Genomic DNA, 25,178 nt, shown 5'->3' on the forward strand with positions numbered 1-25,178 from the left:
GAATGATATAAAATACTGAAAGAAGGAATTAATTATTACTGTAAATAATGGATTAGTGTAGTTTCGATATATTTTTCTGTGCAGATCTTGAAACAAAGCCCTTTTTGTTTTAGGAACTGGCATGCAAAGGATTTTATTTTCAAACTGACCATTTGAAAGTACTAGAACTTGTCTCCACGTGAGAAAAGGTGAATTCCTTCTGGCAGAGTGGTTTCCGAAGGTTTACTTGAGAGGAAAAGAGAGGAGCTAGTTGATCCAGAGTGGAAAAACACCGAAGAAAAGTTTTCCCCAAAATAACACACAGATTTCAGGAAAAGAAAAATTGCTTTGATTGAATGTGACAAACTAAAAAAAAAAGTTGAGCTTTGAAACATCATATGACACATCTGTTTTGAAAGGTTGCTTTGTCAGATACAGCTGTGTGTTTCACAGTACTTTATTGTGTGTGAAGTTTTATCATGAGCATGCTCAGTAGATGTCTTTCTGAACAGGTATCTCATTTATCCCAGTTTTAAAATTTGGGGGGAGAGTTTATTAAACAACAGTACATTAATTTATTTTATATTTATCTTTAGTTTAAATGCAATGTGATTGAATCAAACCCCTCTCTTTTAGCCTTTTATTAAACTGATAGCTCTGTTTAGATTTTATCCTTTAACAAGTTGCTTGTTGACCCAGGAATATCCAAAACTTTTGATTTATTGCATGGCATGTTTTAAAAAATTGAGATCACGGATTTCCCTAAATAACTTTAGCAAACCAATGCCGCTTTGTTTTTTTGCCTTCGTACCTACAGTAATGTAAATTATTGGTTTAAAAAGTAAACAAAAAAAATCTTCCAATTCTAGAAAGGAGTTTTTGTGCATACTGGAGATGATTGCCTAGATCCCGGATTGAAACTCACTATAGAGTGTATTTCCTCTATTTTTAATGAGGCTGTATAAGAAAAGTTATGCACCTACGCTTTTTGTAAAATAACTCTTGAAATCACTGACCCTTGCTTTATAACGGGCCTCTTAAATCCAGACTTAGGAAGAATATTTTCTTATCCGAAGAACTGATTTGTTTCCTTTTTATGAGATCTTGGGAACGTCACATTTTCTTTTCTACCTCAACTGCTAGGAAACTCAGAGCTAGGTCTGGTGCTCAAATGAAGTTGTTTCCTAAGTTCTTCAATAAGGTTTGGTTTGGTTTTGGTTTTTTCATATCCACTTTTTAATTGATTGGCAGCTGAAGTTTTCTGGGCCTGTTTTTTTTTTTTTTTTTTTTTTTTAAATTTTTTATTACCAGCCCCTCAATTTCCTTTCTAGAAGTAGTTGAGTATATAAATAATAAAGGAATATATAGCATGACATTTTGGTTGGATCAGTAATTTTCTAGGAATAGAGTCCATTAAAACTGGGGACTCTGGTCAGACCTGTCTTGGTACATTAATTTTTGCATCGCTGGGACCAGAAGCCAGAGCAGAACTTATCTAAAAATTAGGAGGAATTGGAAGCAAAGGTCTTTTTACCAAAGATTTTATAGAGGCCTCAAACTCTCAGGGTGACAGTGAGGGCATCGAACTACATGGTACCAAAGTTCCTTTAAACTCTAATATTCTATGCTTCCTAATGCAAAAGGAGGTTGAGATAAGTTAAGAAGTATTTTTTTCAGAACATATTCCATAGTTGGAGAGATGATAATAATAATTATAGTTATATGATAATAAAAATGAGTTAATCCTAAGAACAGGTTTTGTTTGTTTGATTGAAGAATTCATTACTCAACAAATCTTTGTGAACACCTGCCTTATGCCAAGCGCCATGCCAAGCACCTGGGTGGATAGAGAGTTAGCAAAAGGAACATGGTCACTGCCTTCATGGGATTTCCAGCTAAGTAGAAGACACACAAACACATGCCAGAATAAATGAAACAATATGTTTATAACTAAAAGTTGATATTGGGTGTAAAGGAAAAGTGTAATAGGTATGACAGGCTTATGGAGTCGCTAAATTTAATCAGGTATGAAAATGTGGTTCTGGGCCAGGGCTGGTTATCTGGGCACAATCCTTCTGTCTTTCGAAGGTCTGTTGTCCCTCGGTCTACACTGAGAAGTCCTATCAGTGGTGCTGTTTGATTGGCCCATAACTACTGTGAACCTTGGAAATTTCAGCTCCATCAATACTCCTGAGGCTTTTAGCTTCACTGTGAAAGGAGCAAGAGCACATTAGTTCTTCATAGATTTCTCTACAAACTATCAGCTATTTCTTTCTTAACAGAAGCACCTGAGCAGCGAGCTAGCTTGCTTGAGGAAAGACTATGGTTTTGTATTGTAATTGGATTTGACGTATCACTGATGCTTGGTGATTTGGCATTCCTGGTAAGCATTCCTGCATTCCTTTAACAACCAATTGTTGAGTGCCCTGACTATATATAAAATCCTTAAAGTAAATGTATTTTAGTTCATGGCCCAGTTTGTACATATGGCTGTAATTAGTAATATTTTGCATGGCCAAACCAAAAGTTGGTAGATTTTCCTTTTTTAATCTCTTGCCTCCTATTTATAATCAGGACCAGTGGTTACAACCTTTGATTCAACTCCCGAACAGTTGAGGTTTCCCCCTTCCGTCCTGTCTGACCACTCCCCCACTTACAGCTTCTTGTCTTGCCACTTACCCAGACACTGCACCCCAGCCCTAACCAAGGGCTCAACCAGTCCCCGAGAATGCTTGTTGCAGCGTGTTATACCTCTGTGTTTCTGTGCATGTCCTTACCTGTGTTTTTCCCAGTTTTTTCTTTCTTATCAGACACCAGTTTACTAGAGGTAAAAAAAAAAAAAGAAAAGAAAAGGAAAGAAAATTAGTTTAGCGACTATCTTAAGTACAAGTCGAGGTCTGAGAGACAAATTTGGTGACGTTATCCCTCAGAGTTAATGAGGAGTGGCTTTCCAGCCCTGCAAGTTTCACTTTACCATAAAATGTTGCATTAGTAGGAATTAAATTATAATTTTTATTGGTTATGTACCTAAACTGAATTTAATATTTTGACTCCAGATCAATTATTTTCCTTTTAATAAAGAAGTATACTTAAAAAAACCTATTTTGTGTATCTCAAAAACACAGTAGGAGAAAACAGATTTCATTTTCTTCCATCCTCCAAATCTTCAGATTTGTTCTTGGTCCCTGTGCTGAACCATTTAGGCAATAACATTCCATAAGTTCTAATCTCCTCATAAATGAATTCTGTAGCTGGTTTTCCCTTCATTCCCAGCTTCCTTTAGACTTGTCAAAAAAACAGGAACAAGTGCACCATCTTATTGATGGAAAGTAAATGATGAGAAAGTTGACCAAGATGGTGCCAGATTACTGTCTTTCTGGATTGTGGGAATTCCCTGGAGGCAGAAACATGGCCTGTTCTCACCTTTGGGAGTTGTACTTCCAGATTGTGGTCAGAGAATAGGAATTTTTACCCTAATACTGAACATAGTTTTATTTTAATCCTTCCCAGGGCAATTCTTAGAAATAATTTTTGGGGAGTAATGGCTAGGGAGTAGTATGAGAACATTTTATCTTAGATATTTTATTAATCATTCTAAAGGCTCATAAAGAAAACATTTTTTCAATTGGAGAAAATATTTTCATTCATTTATTTCTCCCCCCCCAGGGGGCTTTATGTTTCTAATAGTAAATGAAATTTGTAAAGTATTTGCATGTATAGGGTTTCATTTGGTCTATGAGTCGAGCCTGTCATAAAGTAAGAGAAAGCGAGATTATGGGAATCTTAAAGACAAGGTCAAACAACTAATAGTTGGCAGACCTGGATTTAGAATGCAGTTCTTGGATCTCCTGGTCCAGTGCTCCTCCTGTACCAGTATGTCTCTAATACAAGGACTCTTCTCTTGCAATGCCCAGTGGTGACTTCTGGGGCGTGCTCCTTCTGCTACCTTTTCTCTTCAGGTTATAAAAAATTATGAAACAAAACAACCCCACAGCGCTTCCCTGGTGGTGCAGTGGTTGAGCGTCCGCCTGCCAATGCAGGGGACACGGGTACGTGCCCCGGTCCGGGAAGATCCCACATGCCGCGGAGCGGCTGTGCCCGTGAGCCATGGCCGCTGAGCCTGCGCGTCCAGAGCCTGTGCTCCGCAACGGGAGAGGCCACAGCAGTGAGAGGCCCGCTTACCGCAAAAACAAAAACAAAAACAAAAAACAACCCCACATCCTCACAGAGTTGCGTAAATCCTCTCTGATACTTTTCCGTTGTATAGTGGTATCTTGCTTAGATGGAAGAGTAGAGTGCCTTTATAGCTTGGCACTTCCCAACACTTGGAGAATTTAGATTCTTAAAGAAGCTCTGCCCACTGTTTCCCTTTGAACATTTAAAGACACAACTTGAACACAGGAAGTTCTTCAACATGGTTGCACCATGATTTCAACACAACAATATGCAGCTATGCACTGGCTTTTGGCCCAAGAAGTTGGCGGTTGACTTCTTGGAAGAGGGTTGGTTTGTCAAGAGAAAGGTTTGGATTTAGATATTCACTTGGAGAATGAATGAAACTATGATAAGATATGCTTAAGGAATTGTTCTGTTTAAAAAAAAAAAATCTGGCTGTTTTTTCCTGAGAAATCCACAGTACAGGTTTTAGAACGTTGTATATACACTCTTCTGCCTATCTTTTTCTTATCAAGGATAAGCTTTAGCCGTAAGCCAGGTTTTATTGTTGAAAAACCCAGGTGGAAGCTGTGGTAGAAGGTCCCCCTTTGGATTTTAATGGTGGTGCATTCCACAGCTCCATCCCCAAGGAGCCGTAGCTCCAGTGAGTTGTAATGTAAGATGGTATAAACACGAACATATGTTGTCTACACTGCATGAGCTTGGGGCCTTCCAGGTGCTTTTTCCTGGAACTTTGTTTTCGCATCATATCCTGATGCCTGTCACATTCCCTCTCATAAAGCTCAGTTAGAGCCAGGCTGTGCTATTGGCTGAGAAATCACCCTGGGTGTCCTTTCTTACAGATTCTTGCATCCTGTGGAGGTAGAAGGGATTTTCAGCTCAGGGGCAGAGTAGATCCTGCGGTGCCAGGCCCACAGTCTGTGGAAGTTTGTCCCTCTTCGCAGCTGACAGCATTGCGGAAGTCCCTGTGGGACAATAACAGAAACCCTTATTAACCAATGGTGTTGTTGGAATAAAATCTCCCCACTGAAGTGTCTTGGTCCCAGGCTATAATGTTACCCCTTGATTCCCTCTGCATCTTTACCACTTTTATTACAGCTGAACACACGCTCCTCATTAGTGCTCTGGGTGATATGGGGAATCAGTGTGCTGGAAATTATGTGGAATAGGTACCAGATGTTTGTGTCAACTTGGTATGCATTGGTGTTTAGAATGCTTAAGGATCCCATTTATTAAATGTGAAAATTACTTACTATACCTTCCCCTAAACAATAACTCTCCCCCTCCCCAACCCCCAATATTTTTCTCTGTGTTGCATGAGGTGTGATATTAATTTCTTTGGGGACAGATTAAATTTAATGTGTGTGCAGCAAATGCATCTGTTCCCAAATGCTTTGTCTGCATTTTGTCAAGTCTGAGGGCTGGCCTACAGCCAGTGGGGATGTGGGGTTCTGTAACTGAGACTGGAATGCTATGTTGCAGCTAAAGGATATAATGAAAGGGTGAGTCCGTTTACATTTTTTTCTTTAAGTGGAACTGGGAAGTTAGACATTCGTGTTATAGCCAGGCCTTAGGAACATTTCCCATGTGTGCAGATAAGCAGGCATTAGTGAGAAAGAGGAAGACAGTTGGTAAAATGAGAAATGAGCTTGTGCTTTCTCATTAAATTTATGAAGTCTTTTAAGTCAACCAAAAGGTTGCAAGTGTGAACCAAGCAGTTTATTTTATTATATTTTATTTTATTAGACATGAATTAATGTCTGTGTTTGGCTAAGGCATTGGCCTGTTCATCAAGTCCTGAGGTGAAGGAGTGGAGAATGCAGGGTAGAAGCAGGCAGTGCCTTGTCATGGGAAGAACTTGGATCTGGAGTCTGAGAGACCGCAGGTTCGAATCCCACCCTGCCACTTACTGATGGTATGTGACCTTTGGTGAGTTGCTTAACCTCTCTGAGGCCCAGTTTCCACCACTGTAAAGTGGGAGTTTTAGCACAATCTTTACAGTGGTGTTATGAGGATTAGAAACAGTATGTACACAGCATGTGGCTCAGAGAAGGTGCACGATAACTGTTTTCATGAAGAATTAAACCCTCGCTTATCACAGGGGTCCCACCATATGCTTCACAGTGTTCCTCCAGGTGGCCCAGCTGCTGAACAGAGGGCCCTGCTTGCTGAAGGAGGCCACTCGGTCAGGGCCACCTGGTGAGTTTCTCACCACAGGGTTTACTTGAATTTGTGCTGCCTTCAGGGCAGTAAACATTTTTACTCAATAGAAGTAGCATCTTATAGATGAATAGGGGCTGTGTGTCTGTCCTGGTGGCCAAGGAGGGTGTACTGAGCAGGAAAAACAGAGTCTGACTTAAGTTGGATTCTTTTGGGAATTACCCCCAAAGAATTCTGGACAGGCCATGTACTAGATGTCTGGAATAAACAGAAATATCCAGATTGGGAGGCAACAGTGAGGAGCATCTCTGGGGGTGTGTTACTGTCAGGAAGCACTTTACTGAAATATTCACCCAGCTCTGTGGCTCGCAGCAATTTACTTATAGTGGGAATAATATCTGTTCTACCCACTTTACAGAATTTCTATAAAATGCTTTTTAATTATAAAGTACAGTGCAAGGTTAACAGGAGTGTTGCTTATGAATATTGTTGCTTTCAGCCAGCATTTCTTTTTTTTTTTTTTGGCTGCGTTGGGTCTTCATTGCTGCATGTGGGCTTTTCTCTAGTTGTGGCAAGCGGGGGCTACTCTTCATTGCGATGCGCGGGCTTCTCACTGCAGTGGGCTCTCTTGTTGCAGAGCACGGGCTCTAGAGCGCAGGCTCAGTAGTTGTGACGCATGGGCTTAGTTCCTCCGCGGCATGTGGGATCTTCCCGGACCAGGGCTCACACCCATGTCCCATGTATTGGCAGGCGGATTCTTAACCACTGCACCACCAGGGAAGTCCCTCAGCCAGCATTTCTTTCCGCCATCATCTGTGCCCTGTTGATTCTTACTGTGGTAAAGTAGCTTTTGCTGTGCCACTCAGCATCATCGCCAGAGCATGTGCTCACTTGCCTCTGGAGTGTGGGGGAGAGATTGCTCAGGGGAGGAAGGGCTGTGGGTTTCTAGCAGTGGCCACAAGAGAAGCTCCCAGCCCTCTGAGGCTGTCAGTGAGAGCCTACACTAGCAGAGCTCACAGGTCACAAAAGTGAGGAGGACATGAGTCAGGTCGGGTTTCGGAGCACGTTTTCCTGGTTTCGGAGCCTTTGTGACTGTGAGGTACTGTACTTGGGCCCTGTGGTGGTCATGTGAGAATCACGGCCACCTGCCTATTTCAGGCTTGTGTGGTAGAGCCTGGGGAGGGGATCAACTCTTCCCGGGTGGAAGCTCTTCTAACTGGAGTTGGATCTGACATTGTGTGGGCAGCCCGTTGTAGACACCACCGTGAGGCCGGTAGGGAAGGATGGGAGACCAGTTTCTGGAGGCAGGCCGTGGCTGCAGGAGAGGGGCAGGAGGGCCTGGGGGCTGACCCAGGGGGTGACAGGATGAGGCCGGCGGTGTGCTGTGCTATGGGAGAGGGAGGATTGTTATGCCACCTGGAGAGAAGGATATTGCCAGACCGTGTTTGGCATGAGAGGACAAAAACAGGTTTGCATTTCCTGCCTTCTGTGACATTTGAGGGTGGGGAAGCCCTGATGAAGACTTGATTCTTAGCAACCAAAAACGTCACCTGCTTCAGCTCATGATCGATTTTTTTTGCTTTACCATAAGATTGAAGCTTTGGCTACTAGGTAAAGAGTCGAAGGAAGAACTCTGAGATAGAGTCTCCTATTGGTATGAAATCCTTTGCACATGGATCGCCTCGTTGTTCTTTCCCTTTTCCTCTCTTACTCCCTTCCGTCATTAATATTTGAGTGCACACTGTGTGCCAGACATTATGCTGGGCTGAGGGATACAGCAAAAAACAGAATGATTGGGTTCCTTTCTTTTGTGGTATTTGTAGTCTTTGGGTGTGTGCAGACGTTAAACAAATAATTGCACAAATAATTATATAAGTATAACCACATGAAGTGCAGTGAAGAGAAATAGAGAGTATGAAAAATGTATATCTAATGTTGTAAAAGAGGTAAGAGAAGCTTCCTTGAGAGATCTGAGTAGGAGTTCATCACACCAAGGCAGAGGAAAGGGATAGGAATGGTAGGGAAAGTGTTGCTGAAAGAAACCTTGTATGTGCAGGTCCTGGTGGGAAGAAGGTTGAAGTAAAATAAAGCCTGTATATTAATGAAGGCAGGTCAAGCTGTAAGTGTCAGAAAACTCAAAACAATATTGGCTTGAATAAGAGAAAAGTTACGTGTGTTTCATATTAAAAAAAAGAAAAACAAAAAACAGTTCAGAGCTAATTCAACAGCTCCATGTTCATCATGACCCAGGCAACTTCTGTCTTATTGCTTTACCTGACTCAGCATGTTGCTTCCATCTTATGGCCTAAAATGGCTGCTTTAGCTCTGTTCATCACATCTGTATTCCAACCAGCAGCAAGGAGGAAAGGGCAGAAGAACACAACTCCTTCCTTTCTTAAGAAACTTCTTAGAAATTGCATGTATCACCTCTGGTTACATATTATTAGCCAGAATTTCATCACATGGCCATACCTAGCTGCAAGCATTAGCTAGAACTTCCAGTACAATGTTGAAAAGGAGTTAAGAGAGGGGATGTCCTTGTCTTGTTGATCTTAGTGATCTTGATCTTAGTGAGAAAGCTTTTAGTTTCTCACCATTAAGTACATTAGCTGTGAGATTTTTTGTACACGTTCTTTAGACTAGAAGTTCCCATCTGTTTCTAATTTGCTGAGTTTTTTAAATCATGAATGACTGTTAGATTTTGTAAAATGCTTTTTCTGCTTCTATTGATACGATCATGTGATTTTTCTTCTTTAGCCAGTTAGCGAGATAGATTATATTAATTGATTTTCAAATGTTGCATACCTAGGATAAACCCCAGTTGATTGTGGCGTATAATTCCTTGTATACATTGTTGGATTCGATTTGCTAATATTTTGTTGAGAATTTTTGCACCTATGTTCGCAAGAGATATTGGTCTGTAGTTTTCTTGCAATGTCTAGCTCTGGTATTAGGGTAATGAGTTAGAATGAGTTAGGAAGTATTGTTCCGCTGTTATCTTCTGAAAGAGATTGTAGAGAATTGGTATAATTTCTTCCTGAAATGTTCAGTGGAATTCACCAGTGAGCCCATCTGGGCCTAACATTTTTTTTTTTTTTTTTTTGGAGTATAGTTGCTTTACAGTGTTGTGTTAGTTTCTGCCGTACAGCAAAGCGAATCGTTTATTCATATACATATACATATATCCACTCTTCTTTAGATTATTTTCCCATATACGTCATTACAGAATATTGAGTAGAGTTCTCTGTGCTTTATAGTAGGTCCTTATTAGTTATCTATTTTATATATCATAGTATGTATATGTCAATCCCAATTTCCCAATTTATCCCCCCCTTCTCCCTGGTAACCATAATTTTGTTTTCTACATCTGTGACTTTATTTCTGTTTTGTAAATAAGTTCATTTGTGCCTTTTTTTTTTTTTTAGATTCCATATATAAGTGATATAAGTGATATGATATTTGTCTTTCTCTGTCTGACTTACTTCACTCAGTATGACAATCTCTAGGTCCATCCATGTTGCTGCAAATGGCATTATTTTGTTCTGGGCCCAACATTTTTTAATGAAAACTTTCACTTTACAGAGATACTAGTCCTGGAGGCAGGTCTGAGTCTGAGGCCTTGAGCGACTGGGGCACGCTTAGAAGGGTTACTTACGTTCATTGAACTCACTTTCCTGTTCTTTACAATGAGGATAATACGACCTCCTTATGGTGGTATTGAAAGGATGTATAGCATGTAGCACTGCCCAGCCTCTAGTGAGCACTTAATGGGAGCTATTTATTTACTTACTTACTTATTACTTACTTGCTTACTTTCTTTACTTACTTACTAGACCAGACTGACATTGTGTGTTGAACTGTTGAAGGCACCATGTCTTATATACCCTTGGAGGATGGGGTAGATAGTTCCTGTTTTTTTCCTTTTCCTTTCCTTCCTTTCCTTCCCTTCCCCTCCCTCCCTTCCTCCCTTCTTTCCATTTTCTTTCTTTCTCTCTTTCTTTCTTTCTTTCCTTTCTTTCTTTCTTTTCTCCTTTCTTTCTTTCTCTCTCCCCCCCCCCCCCCCCCCCCCCCACTTCCTTCCTCCCTCCCTCCCTTGGTTCCTTCCTTCTTTCCTTCCTTTCTGGGGCTTTTTGGCTTCAGGATGTATTAATCATATGTTGAACTTTTTTCTTTTTTAAACTTGGAGGACAAAAAAATTCATCAAGGCACCTCAACAGCCAGCACTACTCTAGTGTGTCTGATGGTCAGGGACACTCTGTACCGAGCATATTTAAACATTGACCCCAGTGGGTCTCTGTAAAGTGCAGCTCTTCCGTCACTTGATCAGAGTAAGCCTTGTACATTGCTTTCTCTTTTTTTTTCAACCTTGGTCTGACTTGTATAACACGTGGCTGGAGCTGCAGCCCATAAAGTGGGGGTCTGCCCCGTCTTAGACTCTGGTAGGACAGAGAACAGACACTCTTAAGGCAAAGAGTGCCCATTTTCAGTGCTGGGGGCATCCCCTCTCTGATTCCCTCCACCTTTGGGTAAGACCTTATCCTCTGGTTTGTTGCCAGTGAGTTTTGCTCTCGCCCAGTGTGGAGATGAGCAGTGTGGTGACTTAAGACCCTAATGGGTGATGGTGGTATGTAAGGAGGAGGGCAAGTCAAGCAGATTGCAAGCCTTTTGCAGACGTGTTTTAGGTGGAACTATAGTCCAGTCAGAGCTTTGTACATACATACAAAAATGGAACTGTAAAGTATTTTTATTTGTGCTTAATTTGTGATAATGGGAAATTCATGGCAGGAGGCTGTGAAACCAATTCAGAAGGGTTTCCCAGTGTTGGTAGCAATAGCCACAGCAAGTCGCCAGGGTCAATTCCCTCTGCAGGTCCAGAGCCCAGCGCCCAGTGCAGGAGTAGGAGACTTCTTCTGGAGCTCTGGGCTGTGAGATATCTCACTGTGACTGGTGCGGGCAGGAGGAGTGGGTGGGGGCACCTGCTCATCCTGTTTGCTGTGCTTGGGGAGTTCAGGGAATCCTGCGTCCAGTACCTCCTGACTTTGCTGCTGTGACATCTTCCTTTACCACCTCTGTTTCTCAGAAAGCAGCCGGGTGCAGGAGAGCAATACGGAGGGTGGCAGTGATTATTTGAGAAGGTACATACTTCATTTCAGATAACAGTTGATAACTGTTATCAACCTAGATAATTTCCATGAGTTCTGAAATAGACTTGCACACCAGGTGGGGTATCTGCATATAGCACAGCAAGTGGGGATACAGGATTGTCTGGTTTGAACTGTATTTGCATTTTAGACTGGGGCTAATCCCGGAGGGTATTTTTATTATGTAGAAGTCAGGAAGAACTACTTGGAGTGCATTCAGGTCTTTTATCGGGTTCCATTTGGAAGGTCGGGGTTTAGGATGCTGTATGTTCCAAGTCCCAGTCTCCTCAGCTAATTGAGGACAACACCAAGCTTACAGAGGTATGTGAGGTTTAAGTATTGCTGAGTCCCTTTGATTTCTGGATGTCCTTCCCTATCAGTTCAGCTAATGTATGTCACACCACTGTAGCAATCTGTTTCCCCTTATTGGCTGCATATAGCCAAATCCAAGTCCCCAGAATGGGGCCCTAATCACTGATCAGAGAGGGGGCAGTGTTTTCTTTAAGCTCAATGATTCGTTTAATAAATATGTTTTGGGCATTTCCTACACGTGAGGCAGTGTGATGGGTGCTGAGGATACAAAGAGAGTAACCCACAGCTGTCAGGGAGGTCCCACTGGACTGGCAAAGACGGACATATACACTGGTGGTTACAGTGTAGAAAATGAAACAGCCGAGACAAGCAGAGGAATTATGGGAGCACAGAGGAAGTGCCCCTTCCTCAGCTTGGGATGTTTGTTTTGGGGGTGGAAGTAGAGTGGACGAGGAATTTGGGAAAAGGAAACAAGCTTGAATAAAGACATAGAGTGAGAAACATCATGGTATGTTTCGAGACATTTAAGCCACGTGGGGTTCCTGGAGGCGGAGGGCTTAGGCTGGAGAGCTAAGAAGGGGCTAGATCAAGAAAGGCCTTCGTGTGCCAGGTGAAGGAGCACAGACCAGCAGTTCTCAAGGGACGGGACATAACTGCAGGGCTGGGCGGGGCAGGTCTTTGAATCTGGAATAACCATTCAGTTGAGGACCACGCTGGGTTAGGTGAACCTCGTCTGTATGGAAGGAAGCTCGGAGAGCTTGAGACCAGAGTCTCCTTTCAGGAAGATCTGCAGTTGTCTAGGGATGGAGACAGTGAGTGCTGCAGGAAGTAGAGACGGGGAGGAAAGGATGGATTTCAGATTTGAGTTCTGATTGCTTAGAGGAAGGGAGAATGAGGAAGTAGGAGCCAGGCATGCCCAGGGTTCTACTTTTTCTGTCTGAGGCTCTGCTCGTATCCTACCTCTCTTGGGAGGATCTTTCTGACCTCTCTCAAACTTTGCTGTACAGCTCTGGCCCCAGTTGCCTCTGCTCATTGCATCTTGCTTTTGTATGTTCTTAAGATTGTTTTGCTTTCCCTAAGAAGGGGAAGCACTTAGAAAGGTAGAATCTGCATCTTATACCTTTTTGGGTGCAATTTTAGGTGTCTAATATTTATGCGTAATATCATTGGTGCTTTCCACAACTTATTCTATTTATCTCTGCTTTTCTTCTAAGAGGGGAAGGAAGAATTGAACACATGTCAAATGGGAACTTTCCTCCATCCAGAGGAATACATTCGTGGCTTGTGTGTCTAAAAGGGAATTTAATCAAATACACATCAAAAGTATCCAAAAGGAGTTTAAGAGATTGGGATTTTACAAGAATAGACTAGCTTTTTTGCCATTTAGTTCTGGAAACAACTTACCTGGAAAGGCGCCTCTGGTGGGTTGGCAGTGACTTGTATATTCAGAACAATTAATTTAATCATGGCACAATTAATTGCGGATTCTGAGGGGTTCATGTTTGTGATTCCCTCTGCAGGTCCAGAGCCCAGCGCCCAGTGTGAACTGTCGCCTGTCAATGCCTCCCATCCGGTCCAGGCCTTGATGGAGAGCTTCACCGTCTTGTCGGGATGTGCCAGCAGGGGGACGGTGGGGCTGCCCCAGGAGGTGCACGTCCTGAACCTCCGCACTGCCGACCAGGGGCCCGGCCAGCCACAGAGAGAGGTAGGCGCAGGTGCCAGCTTTCTACCCACTGCCCCTAGGAATTTGTAAAGACATTTTCCTGGATGAAGAGTCCTTTTCTTCCTTTCTGGGTTTAACGAGGATGCTCATGTATGAACGTAAGTGGGGAGGAGGACACAAAGTACACTCAAGAGACAGAGAAGGATTTCATTTAATCCAGAAGGATTGCTCTCTGGACTGGGCAACTCTAAGACTTCGCTCTAGAGAGATTTTTCAGCTTTTCAACTTTCCTGGTCCCCCTCCCTGCCTCATAGTGGAAAGAATGTTCTTAAGAATTTCATTTTTAAAACATGGTTGTGAAAAAACAAAATAAGGTGCCATTTCTCTGTTATTGTAAAATGTCTTCCTCAACTTCTCCTGTGCCCTGTCTTTCATCTTTCTTTGTTTTGTCTTGTGGACCTATTGCTCCTGCAGGATGAGTCAGAGGAAACAGAAACACTCTGGAATAAGGATGGCAGTACCTTGTATGTGCATGAAAGCACTGGGGGTGGGTAGCTCCTTATGTTATCCAGGCAGCTTCTTGAAGACTGTGGTGGTCTTGGTGGTGGTGATGATGACCCAAGCTCATAGTGACTCAGTATTTCCTCTATCCTCAGCCCTGTTTGAAGCACTCGTACACTTATTCCATGAAGTCCTATTACTACCCTCAATTTACAGGTGACAGGCACAATGTTAACTCACTTGCCCAAGGTCATTACCATAAGAGAGAAATGGTCTCCTCTTTCTTGTGGCTCAGAAATGACCTGGGTTGTGGATAATGGTCCCCCTGCTTCTTTTAAGATAACACACAGTTGTCATTCTTTCTGTTTCTAAGCTTCTGTGTCAGAAATGTTATCACTCAGTTATTAGCTCTTCAGGAAGAGAGAAACCACAATAAACCATGATCACAGTGAAGTGTAGAAAAACTAATATAGAGCAGAATTTATCTTCGAGCTTTCTTCTGGTCAGGAAAGTTAATTTCCGGAACTGTTTGTTTATGTGCCTCAACCACTCTTCTTTTTGGGGGTGGGGGGGTGGGTAGGAATAGGAGAGGTGAGGTGTGCAGAAGGAAAAGCAAACTGATTTTAATCTTGTGAAAGTGTGCAGAGTTGGCTCATTTCAAAGACAAATCATCTAACCTTTCCAGCTACATTGGAAATTATCATTAATACTCTTGGTTGCTTGCCATTGTTGCTGCAACACATATTTCAGGTTGGATTTCTTTATCCCAGTAATGCGTCTTTAATTCTTAACTTATGGGGGAGAATTTGGGTGGGAGGGAAAGGAAGGGAGGAGGAAGTGCAGTTCCTATGAAGCCTTGCTGACTCCAGCAATTCTTTAGCGGCAATAATTACTCATTTTATATATGCTCTCTCAGAAGAAGCAAGAAAGAAAAGCAAGTCCGAGCGATTACAGAAGCGGCAGAAATTCTGCGTGCTAAATTGTGCGGTACTATTGTTGATTCTGAAAATAGATTCACATAAGACTACTGAAGCAAAAGAAGAATACCTCAAGGAATGACAGCAGAGCTCTCCCACACTTATATTGACTATGTTAGATCAAAATAGACATGGCTCTACTGAAGATACGGAAAATTAGCTGGCGTCAAGGGACGTCGTACGTTCAGTGAAGAGGTAAAGAAAGTGGGCCTACGGGGGATAGTCTCTAAATCTTGTTTAAAAACCTGAACAATTAAGTATCTCTCATGTTCTTCACATGTGACTCTGGAGATACAGGACTGCAGCCATGCCAACAGCTTTTTAAAATCATTCGAACTGTATGACCCAGCAGTTCCACACCTAAGTGTATACGCAAGAGAAAGGAAAACATACGTCCACATAAAAACTTGTCCACGATTGTTCACAGCAGCATTATTCATAATAGCTAAAAAGTGGGAACAACCTGAATGCCCATCAGCTGATGAATGGATAAATGAAATGTGGTACATATATCCATACAATGGAATGTTATTCAGCAATAAAAAGGAATGAAATACTGATACGTGCTGCAACGTGGATGAACCTTGAAGACGTTACACTGAGTGAAAGAAGTCAGGCACAGAATCCACGTGCTGTCCGGAGTAGACAAATTTATAGAGATAGAAAGTAAACTGGTGGTTGTTTAGGGCTGAAGAGCAAAAGAGAGACGTGGGGGCTGACTTTATGAGTACAGTGTTTCTTTTGGGGGGACAGAAATGTTCTAAAATTAAATTGTAATGATGGTTCCACAATTGAATATGAATCTAGTAAATACCATTGATAAATGTCAATACATGTGACTAACCAAAACCCATTGAGTTGTACTTTTAATGGGTGAATTTTATGGCATGTGGATTTTATCTCAGTAAAGCTGTTAAAAAATGAATGCAACCTGTCGGTATATTAATTACCCATAAAATTTACCTTAACTATATCCACTTTTTTTTTTTTAAAACTAGGATTGCTTCCTCTTCCAACCTAAACCCATTCAACTCTTTCTGATATTCTCAATGGATAACTTGATTTTTATAGATATGCTATTAGATATGGTCTGTGCTAAAAATCACAGCCAGTCCGTTCTGGAGGTAATAGTGGGAGGACCAGAGGCAGCCTTTGTGCATGTCTCTACGAAATATTAAGGGCAAATATTTTTCAAGATGAAATGATAAATGTTGTTGCTTATACATTAGAAAAGAATGCCCTACTGGCTCCAAGCCATAATTACTTTGACTCTTATGACCGAAGTTGTTGTTTTTCATGATGTCCTCCTTAAATGTGAGGGAATTACTAAATCAACCCTATCCCCACTCCCCGCCCCGACCGGCTTGTTTTGGTACAGGATTAGCATTAAGATCTGTTATAAATCATCCCTTCTCTAACATTTTACTAAATTCCTACCTCCCGGGCGCCTGAAGCTTCCTCAGCTGAGGAGAGGCTGCTGCCTTTCCTGTGTGGCGGAGGTGACAGAGCCTACACCTGGAAGTCATAACCTCAGCAGGTTGACAAGATTTGGGGAAACAGTTATACTTAATTAGACAAACAATTTTATAGGCCAGCAGAGAATTTGTATCAGAAACATACTTGATACAATAATGTATACAAAGCCCCCTGTGGCAAAGCATGGTTTTGCCATTGGCTTCCCTGCTGGGTTCTCATCAGGACAGCACAGACCTGTAGTTGTATTTTTCATCTGAGACCACACCTCTCATGTGTAATCATTGGTTTTGGAAACAACAGTCCTGGAAGTGAACCGGAAACTGGAAAAAGACTCTTTGGCGACAGAGGAGGGCAGAAGAGGGTAAACAGCCCTGAGAGACCAACTTTGTCTTTTAGAGTAAGTGGGGAGATGTCATCGGCTTCACCCTATGAAAACCAGCTGCCTGTGCCCTTTAACTTCAAGGTAAAATGTCCCGCCCCTCCCTCACTTCCTGCCCCTACTCTGTTCTGACTACCGCTCCATCCCCTGCCCCTACCCCTGAGTTCAGTCCCTCTGGGTGTTTCCTGATTCCTGAGAAGGGCTGTAGCACCACCAGAGGCTTGTTTATAGTAACATACGTTCATTAGTTGCTGGAATGGCAACAATTTTGTTTCCGATCCTCTAATTTTTATTGTGACCTGCTTTTTCCGGGCGATGCTTCTTTTCTATTTCCCGTCTATCTAACTGCTCGCTTATTATGAAAAGCCCTTAGTTAGCAGTACGTATGTGTATAACAGCTATGGACGTTTAAATTTATGTATTTGTTTTGACATTGAAGAAGCGACTGTTAATGGGCGTGCCAAGCCAGCGACTGGCTGTAGGGGTGGAGTGAGGATCTGGGAGGATCCATGGTCATGGGAAAGGGGCCAGGTTTAATAACTTTATCCTCACTCTTCAGAAAGCTCAGAACCGTCCATTCTTGTATGTATTTACTTATTCTCTGCTTCATTCCAAAAAGGGATTTGGGATGGGCTTACAACAATAGACATACCAAGAATGTAAGCAGAAAAGCAAAATGAGGACAAAAGAGAAGTGCAGTTTGCTAGCCATATGCGTTCTGTGGTGGGTACGACTGGGTTTGAAATTTGGCAGGCTTCTTGGCAGGCAGGGCCACGTGGGATATGCGGTTAATCACACATGTGACTCCAAGTTACTCTCCCTTGGTGCCTTCCCTGAGGACTGTGGCGTACAATTGTTCCTTCCCTGGTTCTGTTTGAGGGCGGGAGAGACCACAGTTGGGAGAAAGAGAAGGAAGAAAACACAGCCTAATGCTAACGGTTCTGCTTGCCTCTTAACAGCTCCCGTAGGCCCCAAATAACAGTAACAGTGACCACAGTGGTGGTGAAGTGCCAGCTGTGGGCTAGCCACCTGCCCGGCACCTGTGCCGTCGCCGCCCATCCTCACTGTCGGCTGGAAAGGGAGGGAGGCCTAGGGAGGTTTCACGGCAGACCCTGGGGCACGCAGCCCACCTCTGAGCCCGTGTGTGACTCTACAGTCCAAGGTTTTCCCACACGTCAGTCCACTTCCCTTTCACCTTTAGCTCTGACCTTGCTCCCAGCTATGAAACCTGCCACCCTGTCTCACTTGGCTCAACCTGTTCCACGAGGCAGCAGATCTCTCACCGAAGGTTTGGGTTTCCTGCATAGGCTCGTGATAGCTCTTTCTGATGCTCAGAGTTCCTTTTCGTTCCCTTCCTTGTGGCTTTGGGGCAGTAGTGAGGGTGTTTTTTTGTGTGGCATTGTCTCTTTGTTCCTTTCTGACTTAGAAGATTATCACGTCAAGTGTCAGTAATTATAAAATGCAGGACTCAGCTCAGGAGCCCTTGCACTCTATGTGGTTGTTAATCCTACACTAAATGTCACCTCCCATCTGTTTTTCACAGTTGGTCATTTTCCTCCCCCCACCGCCACCCCAAATAAAGCTTTCAGCTGCCTCCACAAAAAGTAACTCACCTGTCTTCTGCTAGTAATCCATGACTTGTAACCAAACTTGCTTGAATTGTGTGACAAGGGAGAACAAACACATTAAGGGACTCTTCCTGCTATGCGTGAAACGCAGGACCTTCAGTGTGTGGACTTTGCCATCTGATTTGACATCTTTTTTTTTTTGCGGTACGTGGGCCTCTCACTGTTGCGGCCTCTCCCGTTGCGGAGCACAGGCTCCAGACGCGCAGGCTTAGTGGCCATGGCCCACGGGCCCAGCCACTCTGCGGCATGTGGGTTCTTCCTGGACTGGGGCACGAACCCATGTCCCCTGCATCGGCAGGCGGACTCTCAACCACTGCGCCACCAGGGAAGCCCCTGACATCTTTTTTGCTTACTTTGAGGAATCTTGCAGTTCAGGGATTAAACATTTTGGAGAGCCCTACTACCTACCTACTTACCTATCTATCTATCTGTCGTCTTTCCCGTTTCCACAATATTAGTAAGTTGACAACTTCTCTCTTTTTGTTCCCCTTCCCCTCAGTTATTAAAAATATAATGGAACAGTGCAGGGGTAGGGGGAATGGGTGTGTGTCTTACCTTTACCCATCACAACTAAAAGGACTGATAAAAAATTTCAAGACTTGTTTTTTGGAGAGCATACACACGAGAGCAGGAATACCAAATGAACACTAGCACGCTAGTTACCTTCCTTCTCTTATCCGGGACATTGTCCCCTCTGCTGTTATTCATGAATGACTTTCCAGTGCTAGTCCTGTGTATATGCTGGGGAAAAAACCTCAAACAAACTCAAGGCTATTTATATTTCAGAGATCTTGTGTGCAGTGTGTGCTAGTAAGCAAGCGTCACAGTAAACTCCTCACACACGGACACTATACACTGATGAAATTCAGTTACTAAACAAACACCTTCCATGTGTAAACACTGTCTGGTGTTTGTTTAAATGGAAGTTGTTTTGGAAATCACCCCAGGCTGACAGGTAAGGTTATCTTTGAACTGGCCGTTTTGTCACAGACCTACAGCAGATTTATGAGAAAGTTACACCCACAACGAGGGTCACGTTTCTCTAAAGGCATTCATCTCTCTTTCTCTCTCTTTCCCTTTTTCCTTCTCTCTCTCCTCTTCCCTCTCCCTCTCCCTTTCTTCTCTCCTCTCTCCCTTCCTCTTTCCCTCTCTCCCCTCCTCCTCCCTTCCCCCCTTCGTTTGACTGTTGTTCTGGAAATTATTTCATTAACTTGAAAGGCCACTGAACCTGGCTCTTACATAGGATTGGAGGCCCTAAATGAATAGGACAGTCACATGATTTAAAACGAGTTGCCACTTCACTTGAAGATACTCCGTGCAGGTTAAATGATGGCAACCTGCTGCGCAGTATGAAGGTGCCAGGCTCGGACTGGACAGAGGAGCAGTCAGGCCGTGGGGTGGGGCTAGCCAGGCCGCTAGACCTCTGGCTGCTGTTTCCACGGAAGGCAATGCAGGCCGGGTAGAACTGGCTACGCCAGTCATTGATGGTTTCTAACACGTTGGGGCAAGATGTTCAATCTGAAGCTACAGCTAACTTTCAAATGAGAACTCTCCAAAAACCCAGTCTTGGAATCTTAGAAAGAAGTGAAAGCAGAAATCAGAGCAATAATAGTAAACATCGAGATATAGCAAACAAATTAGGACACAAGAGGAAGCGAAGAAGTTATAACGTTCCTACCAATACGCTGGTTAGCCATGTGGCTTCAACTTTGCCATGTATCACAGTAACGTTGCCCTGGGAAAGCATGCCCCCTGTCCCACAGGAGGACTGAGCCTGGCTGGACTCTGCCATTTTAGCATGAGGTAATGCCAGTTATGTTCTTTGCTGGCTGGGAGCTGACACACTGAAAGAGCCTCTCTCGTTATTGCCTCTTCCCCAGTCTGGAGGAGAGGCTGCCTTGACTCCTTCTAAAATTTGTCCAGCAGCAGCATTTTCCAACCAGTGTGGTGTTTGTCTTTATGGAGGTTAGGGTTACAACCCTGACCCATACTGTTGTTGCCATGGTAACTTCTCTTGACTTTTAAAAGACTGTATAATTTCCCAAAACTGTCATTAGAAAATGTTTCTAACATTTTCTAGGAGCACCCTCCACATTTGAAAATGTGACTTTTTGGAGAGTATTTTAAGAAAGCAACAGACCAAAGTAAGGAGCGGGTGTGCAAATCTGAGACCTTGATGTGCCGATTGGGCAAAGGCCCAGTTTGTGTTGCAGAGTACCCAGATATCCAGCTTGTATTTTCTTGTTTCCATTGCTGATTTGCTACCTTGACATTTTATTTGAGAATGTCAATTTACTTGCTAATACCTCTGATTTAAATGCCCAAATTCTGCAGAAGAATTTATTACTTTCAAGAGTCCCACTCCTCACTGTGTTTTCTAAATATTTCTGTGAAAATTAGACACATGTTTAATTATTTTACTTTTCCTTTCTCCCACAGTGAAGGGGCCATGTGTGAACTTGGCCCTGCTGATCGCCTCTCTGTACTATCTTGTTTCTCTTTTCCTCGCCTATCCCACACCTTGAAGGAGTGAGTCTGTGTGTCCTGCCTTTCCCTTCTTTCCTCTCTGCAACCTGACTTCTGCTCTCCTGAACTAGTCTCTGGAGATGCCCTTTTGACCCAACTCATAGGATGCTGGGACTGGAGAGGTGCTCTCAAGACAACCTAGTCCTAACCACCTTGTAGAGCCAGGGGGTGAAGCGATGACTTATTCACCGTCAAACAAGAATCGGTGCCAGTGCTGGACTGGACCCCGGGGACCCTGACTCCTATCTCAGAGTTCTTTCTACCGCCTAGTTTTTCTGTTTCTTTCCCAACTGGTCTTTCTTCCTTCTCAGGGGTCTTGACTGAAGTGCAGTCCTTGGCCCTTGTTTTCCCCTGTCTACTCTCCCTGAGGTGGCTTGTTTGTTCTCAGGATTTGGGTTGTCACCTCCATGCCAGCAACTCCCAAAACTCTCACCAGGGTCTCCAAATCTCCCTGCCTCTCATGTCTTACCTCAAGCTCCCAGGTGCCTGAGCTGTGCTGTGGAGGAGTGGCTATCAGTGTGCTTCTACCTGGTGTCAGATAGAGGGCTGACTTCAGCCCTGTCACTTCCCAAGCGTGTGACTCTGGGGGAGTTACTTAATTCTCTGAGCCCCAGTTGCCTCATCTGTAAAATGGAGATGATAGTAGTTTTTTAGGGGGTTCACTGAGGATTGAGAGATGTCTCTGTGGCCCCCTTAGGGCTGGCATGTGTGCCTGGCATACAATAAACAATCAAACACTAGCTCTTTTCTTATGTCTAAAATTGACTCTAAGGACCTTTCTTACCCCCATGCTGGTTTACCAGTCCAACTTCCCTGTCCCATCAGTGGCACTGCTACCATCTGTCTGGGCACTTTTGAACCATTCACTCAAACCTTATATTTGGTCAGTCACCAAGTTTTATTGACAGTCCTCTGGAATTTCCCGAATTTCTACGCTCCTCTCCACTTACCTGCAGCTCCTTAACCAGTATCCTGGGACTGGTGCCTCCAGCGTTAGGCACTGGCTCTTTTGGTTCAGCTTGTGGACCACTTCATAAAACTGATTTTCTCTAAATAATACTCCTATAATTGATTCATTTGTCCATTCCTTTACAGACTTATTCAATGAATTATTCATTGAGAACCTACTGTATGCTAGGTAGACACTCTGCTGGACTCCTACTCATCTTTATATCTTCAGCACTTATTGGGGGTGGAGGGAGAATAAGTTTAATACAGTGTGACAAATAATATGACCATTATTTGTTATAAAATTAACAGAAGTTTGCAGGAGCCCAACAGAGGGAGTGGTAACTCTATCTGCAGGGGAGGGAAGGATCCAGAAGAGAGCATTTGATGAGGGGCTTGACAGTCAAGTAGAAGTTACTGGGCAGAAGGGAAGGGAGGCTTCAACATGCACAGAGGGAAGAGCAAAACCATGTGTGGAGGAAAGTTCTTCCTTGTACATGGTGTGGCTGATGTACAGATCAGGGAGTGGCAAACTATGGCCTTTGGGCCAAATCCTGCCTGTTGCCCGTTTTTGTATGTATGTAATTTACATACCATAAAGTTCACCTGTTTAAAGCATACAAGTCAATGGTTTTCAGTGTATTTTATAGACTTGTGCAACTACCACCACAATCTAACTTTAGAACATTTTCAGCACTCCCAAACTTGGTACCCATTAGCAGTCATTCCCCAGTCCCGATGCTCCCACCCCTGCCCTAGGCAACCATTAATCTACTTTCTTTATAGATCTGAAATTCTGGAGATTTTTTATAAATGGAACCACACAATATGGGTGACTTTTATGACTGGGTATCTCACTTAACGTAATGCATTTGAGATTCATCCATGCTGTAGCGTGTATTAGTTATGTCATTCCTTTTTATTCCTGAACAGTATTCTGTTGTATGGCTGTACCACATCTTGCTTATCCATTCATCAGTCTGATGCTTGTTTTTGTAAATAAAGGGTTTTTTTGGGGGGGGGTGTAAATAAAGTTTTATTGGCACATAGCCATGCCCATTTGTTTATGTATTGTCTGTGGCCCCTTCCTCATGACAGTAGAAGACTTGAGTAGGGTAACAAGACTAACAAAGCCCAAAATATTTAGTCTGGCTACTTGCAGATAAAGCTTGCCAACCCCTGGAATAGAGGATGGGGCAGTGATGGGAACAGTGATGGGGGCGAGCTGGGGCCTGGGAGTGGAAGATGAGGCTGGAAAGGCTGAACAGGTAAGGATTTGGACTTAATCCTGTGGATCAGTGTTTCCCCAAGTGTGTGTGGGACGTGAACCCCCTGCATCTGAATCCCTTGGAAATGCTTAAGTGCAGATTCCTGAGCCTCACCCCTGACCTTTCAGCTGAATCTACTGCCCCACAGCTTTTTCTTAATTCCACCTGAACTTCTTTCTTAACTCTCTCAATCCTGGCCATGTTTGAAGCCCATGCGTTAAGTCTTAACTCTTCAGCACACCCTTTCCTGATTCCTTTATCCGCCTCCATTTCCCTCTTTTCTAAATGTTGCTCTGAATTCCTCTCCCTGCCCCTTCCAGTCTGAACTTCCGCAGAGTATGGGATTATATGTTTTCCTGTATTATTCGCTGCTGAATCACCTGTGTTAATCTTGCGCAGTCAGCTGGTGAGTGGACTTCTTAAGGCCAGGAGCCAAGTTGGACTCTTTTGCATTGTGATATTGGGCTTTTGCATAGTGCCGAGGACGTTAAAGTATCACTGTAAGTCTTCTTAAGCTCTTCCCCTTTTCCACAGTGTACTTTTATTTGATTTCATTATATCAGTGGACTTGGTGTTTTGTCCCCAGTCCCCCTTGACTGCTATAGCTGAGCAGGTGTCCTCCACTTTGTATTATGGCTTTGATTTATTTTTTCTAATTAAATCTCATGCTACTGCAATTTACCGTATATTCTCCAGATCTCTGTGTCAGCCCGTTTCTGAGTTTTTGTTACAGTTTTCTTTATTTTAAATATTTATTTATTTATTTGGCTGTGTCGGGTCTTAGTTGCCACACACGGGATCTTTAGTTGCACCATGTGAACTCTTAGTTGCAGCATGTGGAAACTAGTTCCCTGCCCAGGGATTGAACCCGGGCCCCCTGCATTGGGAGCGTGGAGTCTTAGCCACTGGCCCACCAGGGAAGTCCCACATTTTTCTTTACTCTTATGGATTTTAGTCCTCTGCTAGTACACTAGTTAGTCCTTTCCCTCAGATGGGTAAAAGCTATAAATGGCTTTTGACTCCATGCTACTCCCTTGGGTAGCTCATTTGAGTTGAGCCTGGTTTGAAGTTGGGCCATTGAGAACAATCTGTCCTCATGATGTAGGCGGTGATTCCTGGCCAATTCTTAATGTTGCTGGAATTAATTAAACTGATTCCTCCAATTGAAAGAGGACATTTTACTCTACGCTGTATCATTGAATTCTTAATAACTTGATTTTTTTATTTTGTTTTTTTGCTCAGTGAGCACTTAAAATATCCCTGCCTGTATAGTAATTTGTTCCCTGTTTAATGTGGCTTTTTCCTTTGTTTACTCTGGACTCAAGTCTTTGTAGCTTGTTTTCTAAGTCAGCTCTAAAGTTGCTGGTCATTGGATTTGGCAGCCTTTTCAAGCTTTACCCACCAGAACCCTACAGGAAGTTGTGTGTCGGCCAGAAGAGTCTGTTTATTTAAAGCATGGTGTCCAGCAGAAGCAATCCATTTATGAGGGTCTGGTCTTAAAGATACAGGAATCTGAATCTGTTTGGAAGACCTGCTGCTTTGGCTTCCATTGCAGTTGTGTGCTCTGTGCTTTCCTTTCCAGGCTGCCCAGGCACCTCAGCTAGACGGGTGGTTAATTGAAATAGCCCTTTCCCTGAAGCTCCTTGGCCTTGTCTGAAATACTAAAACATCAACACCCAGGTACTAGATAGCCCTTTTAAACTCATAAGAATGAGGTTAATTTTAAAGAAATCAATTGTCTTTCGTTAGTTTAGTGCCATTTGCTAGTATTCTGATGGGATTTTGCTCTGAGGGCACTCCTGAGTTAGAATGCTAAAACTCAGGTGAAATGGCTGTACTTTTGACTTCTGGGGACTGTTCTTTGCCCACAATCGTCAGGCATTATCTGGGTTCTAGTCCAGGACTAGTGCTTTATTTATTTATTTTTTTTAAGATTTATTTTATTGAAGTATAGTTGACTTACAATGTTGTGATAATTTCTACTGTACAGTAAAGTGATTCAGTTTATACATATACATACATTTTAAAAAAATTAATTAATTAA

General features: G+C 43.1%; 1 protein-coding gene across 22 annotated transcripts in view; it reads left to right on the forward strand.

Moving 5' to 3' along the window:
- TGFBR3 (transforming growth factor beta receptor 3) overlaps positions 1-25,178 on the forward strand; it is a 211,519-nt gene that overhangs the window by 77,581 nt on the left and 108,760 nt on the right. For 19 of the 22 annotated variants that reach the window (XR_004528298.2, XR_012334631.1, XR_012334632.1 and 16 more), the window contains one exon: positions 13,289-13,473. Coding sequence is in view for 19 of the 22 variants with exons in the window: in XM_073811166.1 (XP_073667267.1) it covers positions 13,289-13,473 (185 nt within the window). In the remaining 3 variants the exon portion in view is untranslated. Of the gene's footprint in view, positions 1-2,337; positions 2,363-7,302; positions 7,415-13,288; positions 13,474-16,718; positions 16,849-25,178 lie in introns of those variants that run through there. The other 3 variants (XM_073811181.1, XM_033863608.2, XM_073811188.1) reach the window with 3 other exon arrangements.

The sequence above is a fragment of the Tursiops truncatus genome, chromosome 1 (assembly GCF_011762595.2).
Source record: "Tursiops truncatus isolate mTurTru1 chromosome 1, mTurTru1.mat.Y, whole genome shotgun sequence".
Lineage (NCBI taxonomy): Eukaryota > Metazoa > Chordata > Mammalia > Artiodactyla > Delphinidae > Tursiops > Tursiops truncatus.